The sequence below is a fragment of the Haemaphysalis longicornis genome, unplaced genomic scaffold (genome assembly GCF_048455015.1).
Source record: "Haemaphysalis longicornis isolate Haplotype H1 unplaced genomic scaffold, Haemaphysalis longicornis Haplotype H1 scaffold_9, whole genome shotgun sequence".
In the NCBI taxonomy this organism is placed as follows: domain Eukaryota; kingdom Metazoa; phylum Arthropoda; class Arachnida; order Ixodida; family Ixodidae; genus Haemaphysalis; species Haemaphysalis longicornis.
The window spans coordinates 142,351,387-142,370,906 of record NW_027526460.1 but is presented as its reverse complement, the minus strand read 5'-3'; the positions used below and the strand labels follow the sequence as shown (position 1 = coordinate 142,370,906).

Below are 19,520 nucleotides of genomic sequence, written 5' to 3'. Positions count from 1 at the left end.
AAATTGCAGAAGGCACACATCGTCGCTTTGGCGCATTGGAAACGTGAGACTTGAGGAGAGAGAGAAAAAAAAAAAAACGTTGGTTTTCGTTTGCTCTTCCGCTTCCACGCCTTGTATCGGTAAGATATTCCCAAATTAGGGAGCTTCTACATTAAGCTTTGAAAGTGACCTGTTTGGCTGTAGCTTTTCTCCATATCACCCCTCCCCCGTAAAAACGGAATGATGTGGGTCCACAATTTCAGGGAGACATGTCGCACACTAATGGAGCAAAATGACGGAAACAGACACGTTCACAGGGTTCGGGCCAACTAACAACTGTTTATTGGCGTGAAAGAATGAACTATACACGACACCCAAAGTATGAAAACAAACAACCGAGAGTCTACAAACACGGTGTATTCGTTGGAGCTAATCACTCACAAACCTTCGCAGGCTCAGAAAAACTAAATTTCGAGCGCCGAAGGCGCATGCGCGTGGTCCCGGCATGTTCACTTTTCCTGCGAACTCCTTCCGCACCAAAGGGGTCACCCAGTACGCCGCGCACTTTGAGCTGAGCAAGACAAGCACGCCTAAACTCTGGCCACGTGCGCACCTAAGTTTCAATGGGCCACAATTGGATCGCAAAGGTAGTTCCTGCAGACTGTCAATAAAATGGCTGTAAAGACAGCATACAACTTTGTTTCACTCAAAATATTTTACAGTACCCTCAATGCTTGTCTGGCAGCAAACTATACTTTATTTACTGAGAAATTAAAAAAAATTAGGTCAATAATTTTAAACCTCCCGCAGCATGGCATGTTTCGTGAGGTCAGTAATGACAGTTAGTGTGCTGACGCAACGTAGCCTCCAAACGCTGCTATCTAAGAAAAAAATGGACTAGTCCGCCAGGATGCAATTCAAATCACGGCTGAGTACTGTCGGCCTTCCCAGATGGCGCAGCGGTGCCGCTCAACAACCGCTCCTGTGCTCAGTTTACTTCTGATCGCACCTGTGAGTGCTGTATTTTGTTGTAGTTAATAGTCTAATCATTTCTTGAAACGTTTGGTGTGACTCGACATACGGGATCACGCAAGTGGTATTGTCGCTTATGCCAGTTGGCCGGTGTCGTGTCGTAGTCGTCATCCGCGCACGCCGTACCGCGGGGTTTCGCAGCGATGGTCGACGATAGTTGCGTTTTGGTGCAAAACCGGCATGTTCACGTGTTCATGCGAAACTTGTGTTGTTGTCCCCACCATTCCTACTGCTACAAAAACAATTCCAACTAAGTTCTCAAGCGTAAATAGCTCGTTTTGAAAACAAAAAAACTGCGCATTTAATTAATTTTCTCTCCCTCAGCCGATCGCACAAGCAGACGGTAACGCGTCAAAACTGAGTCGCATGTCTGGTCTCTGCTTTTCCCCTTGCATTGTTTATTTTCAGTGAAGTTTGCGTCAGTAGGGTGTCAGGGTTATGCTAACGAGGCGATCTTTCGAGTGAACCAAACTTGTACTTTGTCTTCTAAGCCTCTTTTAGACGACCTGCCGGGTCGACTTACGTTGCACATATATGCCTTTACAAACCCTAGCGCATGAGCAATGTCTGTAGGCCCTTGGTTCGTTTGTTTTGACATTTCGTGCGCCACGCGTTGTATTAACTCTTTCCATACCTACAAGTGGGCGCTAGCCAGGGCTGGACGCACTTAGTTTGAATATGCCACAGCACTCGCACCAGTTCCCTGGTCGAGAGGACCGACGCTCATTCAAAATGAAAGCCTGCGTTTCTTTTTCTCCTGTCTACCAAGCCATTGTGTTAGATTCATACAGACACCAACAGACCCTTGCGTAGAGTTAGCTGCGTGGGTCAATGCTCTGTGCGTCATCACACGCGTGTCACACGGACTTGTCAATGTCAGCTCTTAGACTAGCTCATAAGTGAACAGCATGCGATGGGACGTCAGGCCGACGCCCGTTAGCTCAGCGTACCATCGTGTCAACATCGTGCCAACACGTACACAGCGACGGTGTTCGATGCGAAATTGTACATTTGCGGAAGAACCCAACAGGCAAGTATACAGACAGTGAGAAGCAGGGCTGCACTGGAGTTATATCATTCTGAGTGCTACAAAACTTGGGGCAAAATATTCTGCTCCAACTTTTCTCCAACAGTTTGCCAGACAGAGAGCAAGGTAAAAATAGAAGTCTGCTGTTCAATGGGGGTTGGAGATGCAAATGGAACCATTTGCATTTCCAAATGGTTACAATTGACCCAGTTGTGTTTGCGGCAGGTGCAAATGGTACTCCAATTGTTTTTTTTTTTTTCGACTGGGCATGCAGTCCCCCTTCAAACAGCACGCTTCTATTCTGCGCAGCCTTCATTCGAAGCTAACAGCGGTTACACTGACATCACAAAATGCAACAGGTTTTATGTCAAATGCAACCGACATACATAGCGAAAAACAGACTGAATGAACTGGTTAGCTTTATTGTGCTGTGGTGCTCGAGGCTTATTTGAAGCATGCTGGCAACTTTTTGCACGGTCTTTCTCCCTGGAGCAGTATACATTCGGTAAAACGCTTGTCTATAAAAGCGACTTCAACTTCAACTTGTTACATCTGAAAACTGCCGAAACATACCGTTTACAAACATGTGGGAGACAAAGTGGGTGGGCTTAGACTTCAGAACGCCGCTGTAGTTTTCTTCAAATCCCGCTCGGGCGAGGCAGGATAAAACTGACAGAACGAAAGCTGTGTTATAGACAAGCGTTTCACCGACTGTGCACTTTTAATGGCTCCGGGTAGCGCACCGTAGTGATTACCGTCACTTCTTGCGGAACTTCTCTCGGGACGCCAAGCCGTCCTTGAGGCATGTTTTGTTTTCTTTTATTTTTTATGCTACGAACATTATTGCCGACGCTTGCGTTCACAAGTAAGTGCAAGTTATTCCCTGCGTGCTTATCAACTTAGGACGGCCTGGCAAGTGCATCCATGGAAGCGAGGAGCAGTTTTTCAGCACCGTGCCCCGAGGGAAACTCGCAAAATGGAAAGATTCTAGTGCAAACGCCCATCCCTTTTCATTCAATGGTGCAGTGCTCAAGAGAATATAAACAAACAAAAAACAATCCAAGTTTAGCTCCCAAAGGAGTACAACATTCACAGCACCGTGCAGCAGTTCAAAAAGTGTCCCGTTTCTGGTGTGGATGCACTTGGACGATTCGGTCGCCGCACCACCTTGAGTGACATCCAATTATCTGCTGGGCGTCCTCAGTTAGGCCACATAAACGGAAGGCACGGCTCCGCTTCGCACCTGCAGACGCTCGCAGACCAGACGAGAGAGCCGCCGGATGCAGGCGACCAGTTGATGTTGCCAGCAACTGCAAGGGCACAAGCAGAAGAAAGTTTGTGCTTCAGTACAGACGAGCGGAGCAGTACATGGCAGCACCAGTGTGACAGGTCGTGATTGCGACATCACAGTGGGCTAGCATTAAACTCGACAAGAGCTGAAAAAAAATTATCTAGAAATTCAGAGAATTGTCGAGCAATGTGCAGCATTCTTATGCCGCTTGTCTTCAGTGTAGGTTTTTATAATGAAAGCTTTTGGTTTTTCTAAATTCCGTCCAACCAATTGTCTCCATTTACGCTTTTATAACGATTCGAAGTGGAACATTGGCGATATCTGCATTATTGTGGAAATGCCATGCATTATACGGTTTTGACATTTTTCGTAATTTCAGAGTACTCGTAATTTTAGAATGCTGATTTTTTAGTTTTTCAAAATTTCGTACGACCAATTATCTATAATTACGTAATTATAACGAGTTTCAATGAAAACTTTTCCGAAATTTGCATTATTGTGTAAATTCAGGGCGTTACACGATTCGCCAGTTTTCGTAATTATTTTGTATTTTTCTTATTTTTTTAGTTTTTCAAAATTTCGTTCGACCGATTGTCTCCATTTACGCTATTGTAACGATTACAGGTGGAACTTTCCAGATATCTGCATTTTTGTGGAAATGCAGTGCGCTACACACTCCTGGCTGTGGTGGTACACGGCGAAGAATGCGACGCATTAATGTGCCAAGGGCGTAATCGACACACTCTGCAGCCAACACGTGTACTTATTCGTTACCAGAAAACTGTCATCATCGGCGTGGATAGGGTGAAAATGCTAGGCGAAGAACTGTGAAAGAAAGTGGCGAGGAGGCGAGGAGCCAACGAACAGGCATAGAGTTTCATACTAATATATTATTATATATTAGTATGAAACTCTATGCGAGCAGGTAATGGGAGTGCGCGCATCAAGAAGAAAATGGTTAGGGACGTCCCGGGAACCGAACTTGGACATTTACGCCGTGAATCTGGCAACCTCACCACTGGTCCACCCCAAAGGGGTTAGCAGCGGTAGGGAACACTAGTGTCACTAAATAGGTTAGTGACTCTAGGGAACACTAACATGTGCAGCCAATTGGAAAGAAAAAAAAAAGGTTGTGCTGGCACGTAGTGCGCAACACCTACAAGGAAGAAGGGCAAGGTAGGATTTTTCAGACGTATTAGAGCAAAATGGGTTATTTTTGTAGCGGGAAAGATAAGTAAACCAAACAACGAACTTAGGCGCCCATAGCGGGCAAAAGCCATTCTAGCTTGCCTTCCCAAACAGCGTCATTACGAGATGGGAAGGCAAATGAACACATGGGTTTTGGAGGCTCCAAATGAATAATAAAAGAACGAAAAAAGCGATAACCTAACCACCCAAAATTACGCAGAACAGAAAACAACTAAAAGACGGCCGCCGCACGAAACAAAAAGGGACGAACCAGGGGCGAAAACGCTTCCCGTAGTTGGGATCTAACCTGTGTCCCTCGCGTTATGAAGCCGGCTTCTATGCGATTGCGTTCGTGTAGTGATCTCTCGCGTGCTGTTGTGAACGTGGAAAAGCGTAACCACGAGTGTTTTGTGCTTGCTTTTGTTACAAGAGAAAAATAAAAATTTCTTTGTTCTCCTTGCCAGTTCACGTTCGTTCGCGCCCGCAAACACTGAGTTCGCGAAGCCGATTACCACGGGTTCTAGCGCGTGCTAACGAGGTCCACTTTGGGAGAGATGAGAAAGCCCGCGGACGAAACGATCTGGGCCTGCCAGTCCATGTGAGGGGCAACATCTGGGTCTCCGACCAACGGAGAGGTGCCGCCAGCTCTGCTGTTTCTCCAGCCTTGCACCACTAGTGCAAGTTGCGCTAATTTTTGTACTGACAAGTAATGGCGGCACTGCTGATACTCCTGGCACTTGTTTTTCGCATCATGGCAGCTTCGGTTAATTCTCGTGCAGTTTCGTCTCTTGGCAATGGCGGGCAGCGGCACACAGCCGTGTTCTTGGCAATGAGCACGTAGGGGTTCATTCCAGTAGCTGTTTACATTTTCTTTTTGTTCTCTCGTGACGCTAATTCACTCGATCCACTACTTTGGCTGAAAGCCGAGAAGGTGACACGAGGTCGCGCGGCGCGACAAGAAATGTGACAGGGCTTCAGAAGCAAACAATGCTTGCGAATACTTCTGAAAGCAAACCGCCAAGGACGCTGAGAACCGCCCGCACACCTGAAGTGCACGCCCACAGCCATGTATATCGGGGAAATTCTTGTGAAACAGACAAATACTTTTCCCCATCCCAGCCGCTCACATGTACAGCCGGTAAAACGCTTGTCTATAACAGCGATTTCAACTTCAACCAGCTACATCCGCAAACTGCCGAAACATACTCGTTCCAAACATGTCGGAGGCAAAAGCGGAGGGCTAAGACTTCAGAATTCCACAGTAGTTTTATTCAAATCCCGCTCCGGCGGGGCAGGATAGGGCTGAGAGTACGAACGCTGTGTTATAGACAAGCCTTTTACCGGCTGTACGCTATTTTTCTACATCTTTTTACACCTCAATCTGCCCACACTGGGAAGAGCCTGCCACACTTTACCACATGGGATGCGCCTGTCAACAGAACACAGCAACTGAAGCTATGCCCAGCCCCAGACACAAACAGTGGGAGATAGAATTGACCCGCTCTTGCCTCGAAGGCCAGCTACGGCTGGTGCATCGGGCGACGACGGCAGCAAGATCAATTGGGGTCCTGCACTAAGAACTCCGCCCGCCGCGCGCAATGCTGCTACAGTAGCGTGGCTACTGCGCATATATACGTGTGTGTATTTCTTTCAATTAACTGTTGGTCCCAGCACTCGTGTGTGTCTAAATCTCCCTTGTGTCCGTGTGCAAGCTGCGATGTAGTCCCCTATCATGTTCAACCAACAAGCCCAAATAGCAACTTTAGTGCATTTCATGCTACAAGATATATATCTCCTCCTTCTCCTCCTCGTCAACGAACCCATGCTCCGCTTACTTGTAACTACATCTGTGCACCTTTACCGCCCCCCCCCCCCCCTACCAAAAAAAAAAAACATCGGCTGCTTTTTGGTATTTGACACACATTGAAGTTTCACCCAGAGTCAAGGTAGCCGGCGCAGGCCAGTAACCCTAACCGCAGAGTTTGAGCTCGTCGACCGATTGAGATTCGGTGATTTACACGACCATCGCTGGTCTGCGCACTATGCTTGATGGTCTCCAACCTTAGCATATCACCCAGAGACGTTTCCAAGTCCCTCAGTATCCGTACTGAATAACGATCCTGTTGCCTGTAGATACTGCGTATGCAGAAAGAGGGGGAACAACAAGTGCGGACAAATTCTGTTCCGCTGAGAATGATCTATGATCCGCTCGCCCTGAGAACTGAGCCGCCACTGGATGTTTGCGAAGCATCGAAAGCGGAGCCGGCAGTTTCACGCACTGCTCTAAATTTTTGTGACAATCGTGAATTAGCGCACATTGCACTTTTGAAGTTTCTAAATCACGCCGTTCAAAATACCGTATATTCCGGGAAAGCCTACAAAACGTGGACATATTTTTTTCACTGGGTGATTTGGACTAGCTGGTTCACTTTAGGAGCATTAAAAAAAGATGCACCCCTCCGTCTGACGACGGCGATGGTAGAACGCGAAGCTTTCTCGTGAAGGATCCCTTTGTTCATACGAAAACCAAAAGTAGGCTTCACCTGTTCAAGAGTACATTTGAGGCAGAGTACGCTGTACGGGTGGAAGTTGGCTTTCCTGCAGTTTTATTTTCTTGCACTTCACCCCCGATCATTGTTATATTCCGAGAAGTTGGCTTTCCTGCAGTGAGTTCTGAGGTGCACTACAGACACCATCAGGGAAACAGAAAGCTGCGCTTTAAAAAAAGTCCCAGAGGCACTTTATGAAGAGCCGCTTGTTGTCCCGTCATGGTTCGCGCTGTTTTGAATTGGGGTATATTTTTCGGTTTAACCGGATACCAGTGTAACGAAGACCGGAAGTGTGGATTTTTAAAATGTAGTTCACTTGTGTGAGAGTCACGTTAAAGAGGCGGAAGCCTGCTCAGCCCACTGGTCAAAGCTTTATTTGGCAATCGCCATGCAAAGCGGCACGGCGCGATTGGCTCATCGCAGCATGTACCACTTTTAGTTTCTACAGTGCTTTTGATTCGATTTTTTAACAACGGAGCTGTTTGAGCTTGAGCTTGTTCCGGTGGCGTTAGCAAAAAATAATAGAAATAAAAAAACTGCGCCTCCTGTAAAGGCTGCACCACCGCAGATAGAGTATTATAAGAGTAAAGTCGCTTCCGCATCTTCTGCAGTGTGAGCACAAGGGCATATGCGTATGCCCACGCCCCACTGTGCTATTTTAAAAGTGATAGTCCTTCTTGGGCTGATAAAAAGCAAAACAATGGCGCAGCTTGCACTAGTAGTGAAAGGCTGGAGGAACAGTGGAGCTGGGGGTCGACCTAGCTTCTTCCCCCCTGGAATCCGCTGTCCGCTGGAATCCGCTGGAATCCGCTGACCGACCTGAACTGCCTTGTAAAATCCAGCTAAACTTGGCCTCACCCCTCAACACGTAGCCTAGCCTAGCAAAAACATCGCAAAAACTAACAAAACTTAGCAAAGCCTAGCAGCAAAATTTAGCAAAACCGGAAGAAGCTAGGACGACCCCCAGCTTCGCTGTTTTCCAGCCTTGCACCACAAATGCAAGCTTCGCCAGTTTTTTTACTTGGCTGTCGAATGAATTCATTGCTACAACAGACGGCCAATGAATAGCCACGAGACGGCTTAAGTGACGTCATTCATGCCCACATGCAATGCCTATACAGAGATAGAGAACAATTTCTTCAGCAAGTTTTTGATTTATCTCATGCGCGTAAGTAGTAACATTTGAGGCGTTTTTTTTTCGAAATGAGCCAGATCCAGAAACCGAAACTAACTCAGATAAAACTGCACTGACAAGAAAAACCAGGTAACTATCCCCTAAAAAGGGGGTGGCAAGAAAATGGGTGAAATAATGCCCTGCGAACGTTTACGCAGATCGTAGTTCGTGTAGAAAATGAGCCAGATCCTCCTGCTTCACGGACCAAAACGAGCCAAATCCATTTTCAAAATGGGAGTTTGCTTTTGGCTTGACTGTTCAGACTGTGTCGTGGATGCTTCCAGAATTTTTATCTCTTTTTTTTTTGCTTTTAGAAGCTGCCATATAAGGAATTCAGACGGTAATGAGGAGGTCGGCGAAAGATTTGTTCCTGGATGACAATGACGAAGTGAGCGAAGAAGTGAACGAAATGAAACTGAGACATGTGAAACAATGAATTCATTTCGTTTCTCCCGTCTCTACGGAGTAACTCTGGTTATATTTATTAGATGCGACGCTGAGAGGAGTATCTCTTGCCGGCGGCCCTGTCCTGCGTCCGTCATCGTCGTCGTCCGCGTCCGCGTCCGCGTCCGCACAGCTGCGTCTCTCCTCCGCTCACCCCCTCTCCTCTCGCCGTGATAGCGCGCCCTCTCCCCCAACATCTGTGGCGCGCGCAGTGCGGCGCGCTCTCTCACTCCGCCGGTGGGCGACGCTGCGCGCGGCGCAAGCGCGCTGTGCGCATGTGCAGCGCCCTCTCTCTCCGCGGTCTCCTCTCCTTCGGGCGTGCTGCGCATTAAGCGGAGTGCCGCGCTCCGGCCGGTCTCTCAGTCGACGGTCGTCCGCGCTACGCTTGCTCTCTCTCTCTCTCTCTCGCATTACCCGACGATTGCTCACGCAATTCGAGTAATCGACCCAACGTAAACGCACAATGAAACCCCCTTCAGCGTCGCATCACACCAGGGTTCCCGCGAGGGGAGGTGGGCGTAATTTTTTTGTTACTACCATATTTACCATTTCAGTGCCTAACTAAATAACCGCCGCTTACAAACTCTGGTAGCCCCCTCCCCTCCCCCACTTCATTAAGGGTACGAACCACTTCATTAAGGGGAAGAAGAATTATGATCAGCCTTCTTGTGAAGCGTTTCGGAAAACCATGGCAAGGCAATGAAGCTTGCTTACTTTCAGGCGTGCCTAAGAAAATTATGCTAGGGAACGATTCGAAAAGAGCTGCTAATGGTGTCAAGGAGACTCATCCGCTCCGCATGTATATTTATACTGTTCTCGAAGCGCTTTTGCATATGTTTAATGCCTTTTCCGCAAAAACTAAATCGGACCATCCTTAAAAGTCAATTTAAATAAAGATTTCACACGAACACCGCATCAACCTGAGTGTTTCAGTTCAATATGAGCCAAATCCAAACTTTTCACCCCAATATTGCGGAAATTCACCGCATAAGTTTTAATCACTTGTGGCCATAAAATTCCCCTAGCTGAGATGTAAAATGTATCATATAATAGCTTTGACAGCGTTGATTTAGGTCCGGGAACAAACTTCCGCCTGTTTCTCAAATTCGCGTTAGGTGGATTTGGCTCATTTCGAAAAAAAAAACGCTTCATTTGTCATGGGTACTTAGTGCCCAAGAATGCAAGTACTGAATGCGTTGTTCACTACGTTCAAAATGCATCTGAAATTTTAAAGAAAGTGTTGCAGGGAAATTATGAGAACGAAAATTATAGAAGGCATGACCCACACAGATTTCAACGTGAGTTGGAAATGTGAGTTTTCTTGTCTGAGCAAATATTTGTACTTGTGGGAGAGTCCCAGTCGTGTTTTTCGTCGCTACAAAACAAGAGGCGGCTGATTCCGCACTCACCAGACCGGCGTCCCCCGTCTCCTTCGGTTTTACATGTAGGCGATGCACAGCCCCAACACGAGGGTGGTGGCCACCGACAGCGCTGCGCCCACGCTGGCCTCCTGGGCGGCAAAGAGAAAAAATTCACAGCATATCCACGGGGTGAATGATGATGAGTGGGCGAAGCTCCTGAGGGGAAATCATCGGTAAAACTGTGACTCTTCAGTGAAAGTTCGCCCACTACATCTGTGTCCGAACGTAACGTCTAGAAAGTCTCGCTTAAACCGCGCGTCGGCACCTTGGGGCTGAGCTCGCCTGATGCGTTTTGCAGATGCCTCACGAGCTCTCACTGCATCGGGGTCTGCCTGCCGATACGCGCGCTTTCTCGCCGCTTCCCGTTCTCTGACGTTTTGGAGATCCTCTTCGCGCCGCAGCCGTGCCGCTTCGCGTACTGGCGACACTAGAACACATAGTGAGGTGTGACAGTGCAGCGATACCGGGCGGCGGTTCGTGCGACGGTGCCGACGGTGATGTGTGTGGCGACACTAGAACACATAGTGAGGTGTGACAGTGCAGCGATACCGGGCGGCGGTTCGTGCGACGGTGCCGACGGTGATGTGTGTGGCAGGGCTGGGGAATCTCATGGCGGAAAAACTGGTGCCCACGACAGCACCGCCCGCCAAGAACTTCCAGCGCAGATGGAGCGGTGGATCCGCTCGGTGGACTGACAATCTCAGAAATGGGCGATCCAGCGGCTCGAGGGGGCCCTGGCCAGGCAGAGGAGAACGGGAACTCGTGACCCGCAAGCGCGGGGCGCGGGAACCCAAGTATCCTCTGTCGGGTCAGGTTCAACCCTCGAGTTCTAGGCCCAGTGTTTCTAGGACTGCATAGACTAGAACATTAGAAGGGTAGACCGCGCCCTGCGAGGCCGGCACCTACCCCACGCAGGATCCTGTAAATAAAGTCTTTTCTCTCTCTCTCTCGCGTACGGCAGGGTCCTCGCGCCGTTGCCGTGACGCTTGGGCCTCTCGTTCTCGAACGCTGGGATCTTGGCGGCGTCGTCGCGCAGCCAGACGACACGCTTCGGCCTCCCGCTCTCGTACGGCAGGATCTTGGCAGCGGCGTCGCGCAGCTTCACGGAGCGCTTCTGCCTCGCGGGCTCGCACATCTGCAGCCTTATCCATCGGGCGACTCCGAGCGCGCGCCAACAGCGAACGGATTTTATTACAACGCTCCCCGCCATCTAGTAAACAATCCAAGAACTAAACTAGAGGTAGCCACGCCATCTAGTAAACAATCCAAGCGCATCTTTTCATCATATACAAGTACCGCCATCTAGTAAACAATCCAAGAACTAAACTAGAGGTAGACACGCCATCTAGTAAACAATCCAAGAACTTAACCAGAGGTGGCTACATACATACGTCAAGGATGGACAGACCCACGCCCTAAGGAGCTTCGCCCCTAAAAGCAATTGAGAACACGGACATTTATGCAAAAAAGGGGAAAACAACTTTGCCTTCTCGCAGCATGGTTTGTCATATTTTTGATAGAAGGTTAACTTTAGCTTCGAGTTTTAGGTTCTTAGGTAGAGCATATATAGGCAGCTTGTTAATTTTTAACACGAAAGTGTTTTATTCGGGATACACAAAGATTTCCATGACGTCATATCCGTCACAGAAATGACGCCAGTACAATGAAGCGAGCGGCCTGTAAAAAGTGCACCCCTGCACAGAGGGTCTTCTTGTGGGGAAGCAACCTTTAGAACTAAAGAGTACGTTACACTTAGGGTTGTTCCTTTTCGGGTTTTATATTTTAACACAAAAGTGTTTTATGCCGGGATACACCAACATGTCACTAACGTCATATCCGTCGCGGAAATGACGCCAGTACACCTTTGACGAAGCGACCCAACAGCACGGCGTCGTTTTCCAAGCACACCCACAAGACAGCCGCCGACCCGCAAATCATGCTTAGCTGCAGATTTCGCTGCACATTTCCCTTCTGTGCTTTACCGATTACTATGACAGAGGAATCAACCACAGTTTTTTCAAGACAAATCCCTCTAACCCGCGGGATGGATTTGGTGGGAAGGAGATATATTATACGCACACTCTTGCCGCTGGGCTTGGCCGTCGTAGTTGGTGCCTCGGTAGTGTTCGCGGCAAGCTGGTTAGCACCAGTTGGCAGGTTCGCACTGGACATTGAGGACGTGGCAGGGGTCGAGGCCGCAGTTGTCGTCGTGGTCGTTGTTGTTGTCGTCGGTGGCATTTCAGTTGTCGAAGTGGTCGTGGTGGGAGCAGCAGTGCTCGAGGTCGTAGTCTCAGTACTCGTACTGGATGACGTTGTTGTCGCCGCAGTGGTCGTTTCCGAGGGTTCACTTACGCCATCGACCACCTGCGAGAAGAATGAAATGTATACGGCGTTTTTAAATTATAACAAGTACAAAGGTTGCATGCAGCTGGTAATTGTCTAGGCCCACAGCCTCTGCTCGATAAATAAAAATATTAATTTCCTCTTTCTATCTCTCTCCCCTATAATTCTAGTAAAAAATGGCTACATGCCGTTATGAACTTCAATATATTGTGACGAACCCTAAAATTAAAAACCACATAATGGTATTAACAGCAAACGAAAAGTGCGCCCCGACTTGGAGACGTAAACTGTCGACCAGCCAAGCTGCCCAATAAAAGCTGTCTCTTATCCTATTCTAGTTCGCGTCTCTTTATACGCTGGATTTTTCCCAACCTTCAATATGAAGTGCCCAGCAAACGGCACTACTTCTGGCAATGAGAAAAACTTCGCATTGAATTTCCACAAAAGAGGTGCCTTGTACTTGTCCACGAAATCATCATTTTCCTTTAATCCTGTCCGCAACAGGTCCTAATATCCGTCTTAATAAAGCGTGTACTTGTGCGAGTTGGTTTGCGAAGGTGAAAGGCGTTCTATCGCAGCGAAGTACAAGGCCGGAGATCAGACGCGGCGACGCTTCCCGTACATTATTGTCGCTGCGCTGAACCTTCAGATGAAGGTTCAGAGCAGTGATCGTACCCGTCTTATGCGAGTTTGTGGCGTTCTAAAAAAGATGGGCCACAGAATAATTGCGCCTGGAAGTGATTGCAAGGTTTAACTCAGAAAAAATTCCACAGGAAAGGGGATGTTGGAACTTCTCCCTCTTCGCCCATAGCAGACGAAGCTCATCATCATCATCACTTTCAGCTCTGCCGACCAAGCGGTGGCACGCGCTAGCGCTGCACCCTCACGCTGAACCCGCAGCCAGCTCTATTCTATCTGACGTATGCTCTCCGGTTTCTCACGACGGCAAGGCACCAGATGGATCTCGAAGTCCATTACAGGAGGGAGGAACACATGCGCACCAAACTACCAAGTGACTGTTTTAGGAAAAAGAAGCACGTCTAAATAGCTTGCCCGCAAGAACCAGCCCTTCCACCGTAAAAAATTCCGCCATCTCCACGAAGTGAATGATGATGAGAGGGGCGAAGCAAAAATGCTTATCGGTAAAACCATGAAACATTTGCCCGCACATCATATAAAGACTCGACACGTCAAGCTTTCCACCGCTCCGTTGACAAGCCCGTCGACGACGTCGATGTTTGTGGTGGTTATTTGAGGGTTGTTTTGGACGATGAGAATCTCCATGGGATGGAGGCGAAAAGCAAAAACGCCCGTGTGTACGAGATTTCGGCGCACGTTAAAGATCCCCAGGTGGTCAAAATTAATCCGGAGCCCTCCACTACGGCGCGCCTCATCGCCTGCGTTGCGTCGGCGCGTTAAACCCTACAATCAATGAAACAAGAATCTCCATGGGTAAGTTGGCGAATTCGGTGTGTGACATTTTAGCCACCTTGGCCGCCGCCTTCTGCAGAGCGTCTTGTGTCGTGTACCCCCGGTACGTGTCTTGAGCTCGCAGGCGACAAACGACAACCTCTTCTTCTTTCTCTTCTCCTTGTTGGGTAGCAACGAACGCGTTGAACGTTTTGTCCTCTTCGGCCAATCCTTGGTTGGACAATCCCTAGGGGGATCCTGCCACAATCATCATTAATGTGCCGTGCCGTAACAGCAGCAACGAGGGACGGGACAGGGCCCGAGCAAGAGGAGCTTCGCCCCTAAAAAAACAAGACGGTATAAAATAATGCAGCCGAGGCAAGTGAGGAGTGTCTTCTTTGACCTAAAGGCTCCAAATCCTTTGACAGTAAGGCTACCGATGGCTGGCGCACACATACACCATCCATCCTTTGCATATCGCGTGCAGTAACAATTCGCGTTTTTTTTCGGTGAAAAGGCTGGTTTTCTTTCACATATCCATGCAGAACTCTTTAAACATGCATCTTAAAGAAACATTTACGCGCATCATCTAAAGGTGCTCCTAAATACCGTCAGTCCACCCTTCCCTAACATCCTTCCTGCTCCCATGTGAGATGAGGTATGTAGAGCTACAAGGCCGTGTTACCCGCCTCTCGCAAATGCGCCCGATGCTAGACCCCAGTTTCTCGCTACCGTCATTCCTCTTTTCCTGTTCAGATGAGGAATCGCAACTCTTCCAGTGTATCGTTAAACAGCGATTGAGGACAAGAACACTTTAAGAGGGGACCCACGACGGCGCTCGTCTCTTTTCTACCGTCCTTGTCCTCAAGCGCTGTTTACCGAACAAACGCCAACTCGCCCAACTGTCCACTCTGCTTTTCTTCTAGTGTATACAGTGGCAAAGACTCGTCATTTCCTCCTCACAAACATGAGGTGAAGTCAGACAGGCCGGCTGCTTCACTCCATGGGTCCATTTGCTGTCGCATCAAAACAGCGGGCAGTTGCATGCTTCTGTATTGTTCTCCTCTTCTGCAGCAGACGTCGCTGTTTTTCGCGCAAGACGGACCCGCACTAGCTCGCCTATGTATCGGTTGCCGTAGAAATGTCACTGTGACTCTCAGCACGAAAAAAACTGCGGAAGTTCGTTTTTTAAAAACCAAGTAGAGCTCTTGGCTTACGCATACGCGATGCAAATCGACGAAAGAAAGGTAGGACGTAGGTGTCCAATGGGCATGTCCAAGGCGTATCAGCCCGGTCACCACGCCAGACAGGTATCGGAATCGTAAGCTTTCCCATCGCGCGTCACTCGCGGTCAGCGCGAGATAAGCGACGATTGTAGTAGCGAGTGTTCGATCAGCCGTAATGAGCGTGAGGCCGTCAAGCACGCACGTCGTCGCCGTTGCCACGGCGACGGCAGCAGTGCGAGGCCAGAGGGCCGTGCCCCGCGTCCAAACAGTGCCGCCATGGCGCTCAACATGCGCAGGCAATCGCGCCGGATGCGCTTGGCACGCCAAGCGTGGCCGCGGACCCCGGCTACTCGGAATCTGCGCCCGCGAGGTCAAACCGTCGCCCATTTTCGTCTCGCTTTCTGCGCCCCTTGTCGAGCAAACCATGTGCACTTTGCGGCCTGCCTCCTACAGGTTTATCTGCCTCCCCCGCGGCTGCGATCCGCATCGCAGCGGGGACTCCGTGACCGGCCGCAGGGCAAGTGTCGCGATGGCAGCCTGTCGACGCTTGGCCTGCGTGCCGTAACGAAAACATTGCACCGACGCGTGCTATGCACACGATTCCAAGAAGCGCTCAGCGACCTTCATCACTGAGGACAACGAACTGAGTGGCAGTTAATCAGGCTAGCAGTGTTGTTTGAGCGAGAAAGTGCGAACCCTTTAACCAAAAAGGTCGGAGCGCTCTTGCTCAAGTGTTGTTCAACATGCGGTCTTCGGTTCTTACGTCACCGTATACTTGTAAGTGAAAGTTTTAGCCGGACAGTAACAGCAAAAAGACGAAAAAAAGCGAGAACAAAAAATTCCCCCGCACCTCCCCGAAGGGAATCGTGCAGAAATGCGAATGCATTGGGTGCACCGATGAGTGTGTTGCGAGTAATGGCGGGATTCGACTTCACCGACTTCCATCGCTATCAAGGCACCAGTCGGCAAGCAGCAATGGGAAGGTGTGCCGGACGAGGAGGGTACCGGTAGCCGAAACTCACGCTCATAAAAGGAACGCGCCCGTTGACCAGAGACTCGCGGCACGAGGCACACACCAGGTACGACCTGAACGGCGCCAGACGAGGGTTGTCGTCACAGACCGCGATGATGGCGTCACCGTTCTCATCACCTCCTCTTCCAAACTCGTTCCAAAGAACCCGAAGCGCGTTCAAACAAACGACTACACTCCTTCTTGATGTTCCCGAGCGCGGCATTACGCGCTCTTCGCTTCTTGTTGTTGTTGTTGTTGTTCCTTTGTATATTGGCGCATACCCAATCAGGGGATCGGCCAAACATCAGTCGTTAATTCGAATGTGATTCAAAGAAAAGTAGAAAATTAGAATGATTCAAAGGAAATTATAAAAATTTGGAAGCTTTTCTTTTTCTTGTGTTGGAGGAATTGAGTTTGGAATTTGGGTAATATTGAAACAAAAAAAGGAAATAAGTAAATAAATAATTAAATAAAGAAAAATAAGAAGAGGAAGAAGACGAAGGAGGGAGAGGAGGAGAAAAAAAAAATCAGAAATGGATGCTTTTGGAGGGCTCAGGTGAGGAGCCAGAAAAAGATACGAATTAGGTTGTAAATCTTTTGGCATTTTCAATGAAGCGCAGAAGAGCAGAACAAACATCCCGGCGGCAATATCCCGTTTCTGAAGCCCCAAATGATAAAAGAGCCGGCACTGATAATACCAACCCCAGGCGATGAAGCGGCACTTCAAGGAGCTGACGTCTGAGGCTTGAAAATCGCCGACATGACAAAAGGAAATGGTCGACAGACTCTTCTTCATTACAGTAACTGCACATGGCAGTGTGCGCCAGACGAGACCTGTGGAGGTATCTGTTCAACTGGGGCACACGACATCAAAGGCTCGTTACAATCGCCTCCAGGTCGCGTGAGGGGCACCAATTCGGATTCCAGGAGAATTTTAGATAAGAAAAATCTCGCATTGACAATAAGACTGATTCGCGCTGCCCTTGCAGCTTCAACGATCTACGGAATCTTACAGCGGCTAATAAAGGCGTTGTGTCAATGACATCGACAACAGGCCCGGAGAGTGCTACCCTTGCCAGTGAATCTGCAGTTTCATTAAAGGTGATTCCCGCATGCCCAGGGACCCAAAGAAGGTCAATTTCAGTAATATGAGGTGGTAGAAGGGATCGAAACGTCCGTAGAAGAGGTGAGTCTTTCGGAGAAGAAAGGGCTAAGCCTACGGATAGGGAATCTGTAATTATAAGTGGAGACGACACCGATATGTCAAGCTTTCGTATTGCCAAGACAATTGCCAAGAATTCCGCATAGAATATAGGGATAAAATCCACCAGACGAACCGAAAAGTACCAATTTAAGGAAGGGGAAACTATACCTATTCCGGATTTTTCATCTCGTTGAGAAGCATCTGTATATGATAGTACCTTGCTGAATTGAGGCCAAATGATCTTGTAGGATACTATTGAGCAGTCTGGCAGGTAGCATTTTAGCATTTTGGGGAAAGATGTTCCGGAAGTTGACCGTTATCGTATGACCCCTATCAAGAGATGGAAGTACGTTATTGAGCGCAACCTCTAATGGAGACACCAAGCTTTGTGCTAGAGTAACTTGCGGTCGATAGGACCTGGGCCACTGGGCCGCCAAAAACACAGCTGGCTCAGCTACAAAGATAAATTGTGCCCTGTTAACCCCCGCGCCATAGGCTCTCAGGAAAGTGTCCACAGTGAGTATTCGAAATCGGTGTATCAGAGGGGGAACTCGGGCTTCCAAATGAAGTAACGCATTAGATGCATTTTTACGTAGCCCTAAACAGCAGCGAAGAGCCTGGCGTTCCAGGAGAACTAGGCGATGGAGCTTATACGTAGCAGCACCCGAGAATAGAACACACCCGAACTCTAAAATAGGCCGCACGTACATACGGTATATCATCAGAAGAGATTCACGGCGCATTCCCCTCTTTCTATGGCTGAGGCGCCTCAACATGCCAACAGCACGTGCTCCTTTAGTAGCTATACGCTCTATATGTGGACTCCAGTCAAGTTGGCTGGTGTATACTACCCCAAGGTATTTTAAAGAATCAACCTGGGGTATGATGTGCTGACGGTAACAGAGAGTGATATTAAAGGAAAAAGTGGACTGAAAAGTTAGCACAGAGCATTTGCTGGCATTTATTGTGAGAGAGATGCTATCTAACCAGGAATGTAAAGAATTCAGATATGACTGCATTAATATATACAGTTCGTGTATGTCAGAAGCTGACGCGAAAAACGCGATATCGTCGGCATAAAAATAAGTCTGGACACCCGAAACCACAGGGACCGAGCTTAACAGGATATTAAAAAGAACCGGCGAAAGGACAGCTCCCTGTGGTACACCTCTTTTCTGTGAGTGCCGAGAGGAACAAATGTTACCCCTCACACACCAGAACTGCCTGTCCTTTAGGAATTCACGCAGCCATGCTAGAATGTATCTAGGGAAATTTAATTTCTGCAAGCGAGACATTAACACGGGGTACTCCACGCTGTCGTATGCTTTTGCTATATCCAAGGTCACTAGAGCCGCAACCTGTTTATATCGACGGGCAAGTTTTATACGACTTTCAAGGTCGATGTGGGCACTCCAAATAGAACAATCTGGGCGAAATCCAATTTGACTTGGGCTGAGGATATTATACTCAGACAAAAATTCCATAATTCGGTGAAGCAAAATCCGCTCAATTAGTTTTACTACGTTCGAAGTCAGAGAGATAGGCCTGATATTATCAACAGCGAGGCCCTGACCAACAGTCTTCGGTATAGGAAGTATTTTAGCTGTCCGCCACACATCGGAAATCCATGCATTCCTGAGAGAATATTTAATCATACTCAGCATGTCATCCGGTGCATGATCGTATAGTAGTTTTAACATTTCAGTAGCAATGTGATCCGGACCAGGGGCCGCTGCTGGCATTTTTGACATAGCATCAAAAAGCTCCGCATGCGTAATTTCTGCGAAGTCCTCTACCACTATAGGTGGAGGAGGCTAGGTAGCTAGAGCAGACGAAAAACGAATTTGCAGACCCCTAGCAATCAACTCTAGAGACTCGGAGATTTCATTGGAAGATACACTATAGAGTCTAAATTATCAGATTATGGAACCGCTTTCCTAGACCGAAGAAATCGAAAAAGGGCCCGCTTATTAGTGGGTTCAGAAAGAATTGAGCAGCGGTGACAGTCATAGGCCTGTTTGGCATTAGAAACTGCTCGTTTGAACATCGCGGAATGATACTTATAATTGCTCCAGTTCAGCGGGCAATGGTTATAGCAAAGCTTCTTCCAGGCTGCCTTCCTGCGTCTAAAGTTGCGTGTACATTCTTCATTCCACCGGGGGCTAGGTGACACAGCTCGCTTAGACCGTACTTCAAATAACGAGGACTGCGCCGAAGTGG

General features: G+C 48.5%; 1 protein-coding gene across 1 annotated transcript in view; it reads right to left on the bottom strand.

Moving 5' to 3' along the window:
• Positions 1-298: 298 nt before the first annotated feature.
• The window catches only part of LOC144152636 (uncharacterized), a 95,119-nt gene continuing 75,897 nt past the window's right edge, over positions 299-19,520 (bottom strand). Inside the window, exons 2-4 of the mRNA XM_077683982.1 lie at positions 12,185-12,469; positions 10,094-10,194; positions 299-3,348 (exon numbers count right to left, since the gene is read on the bottom strand). Of these exons, the coding sequence (XP_077540108.1) occupies positions 10,123-10,194; positions 12,185-12,469 (357 nt within the window). The 3' untranslated portion in view covers positions 299-3,348; positions 10,094-10,122. The remainder of the gene's footprint in view (positions 3,349-10,093; positions 10,195-12,184; positions 12,470-19,520) is intronic.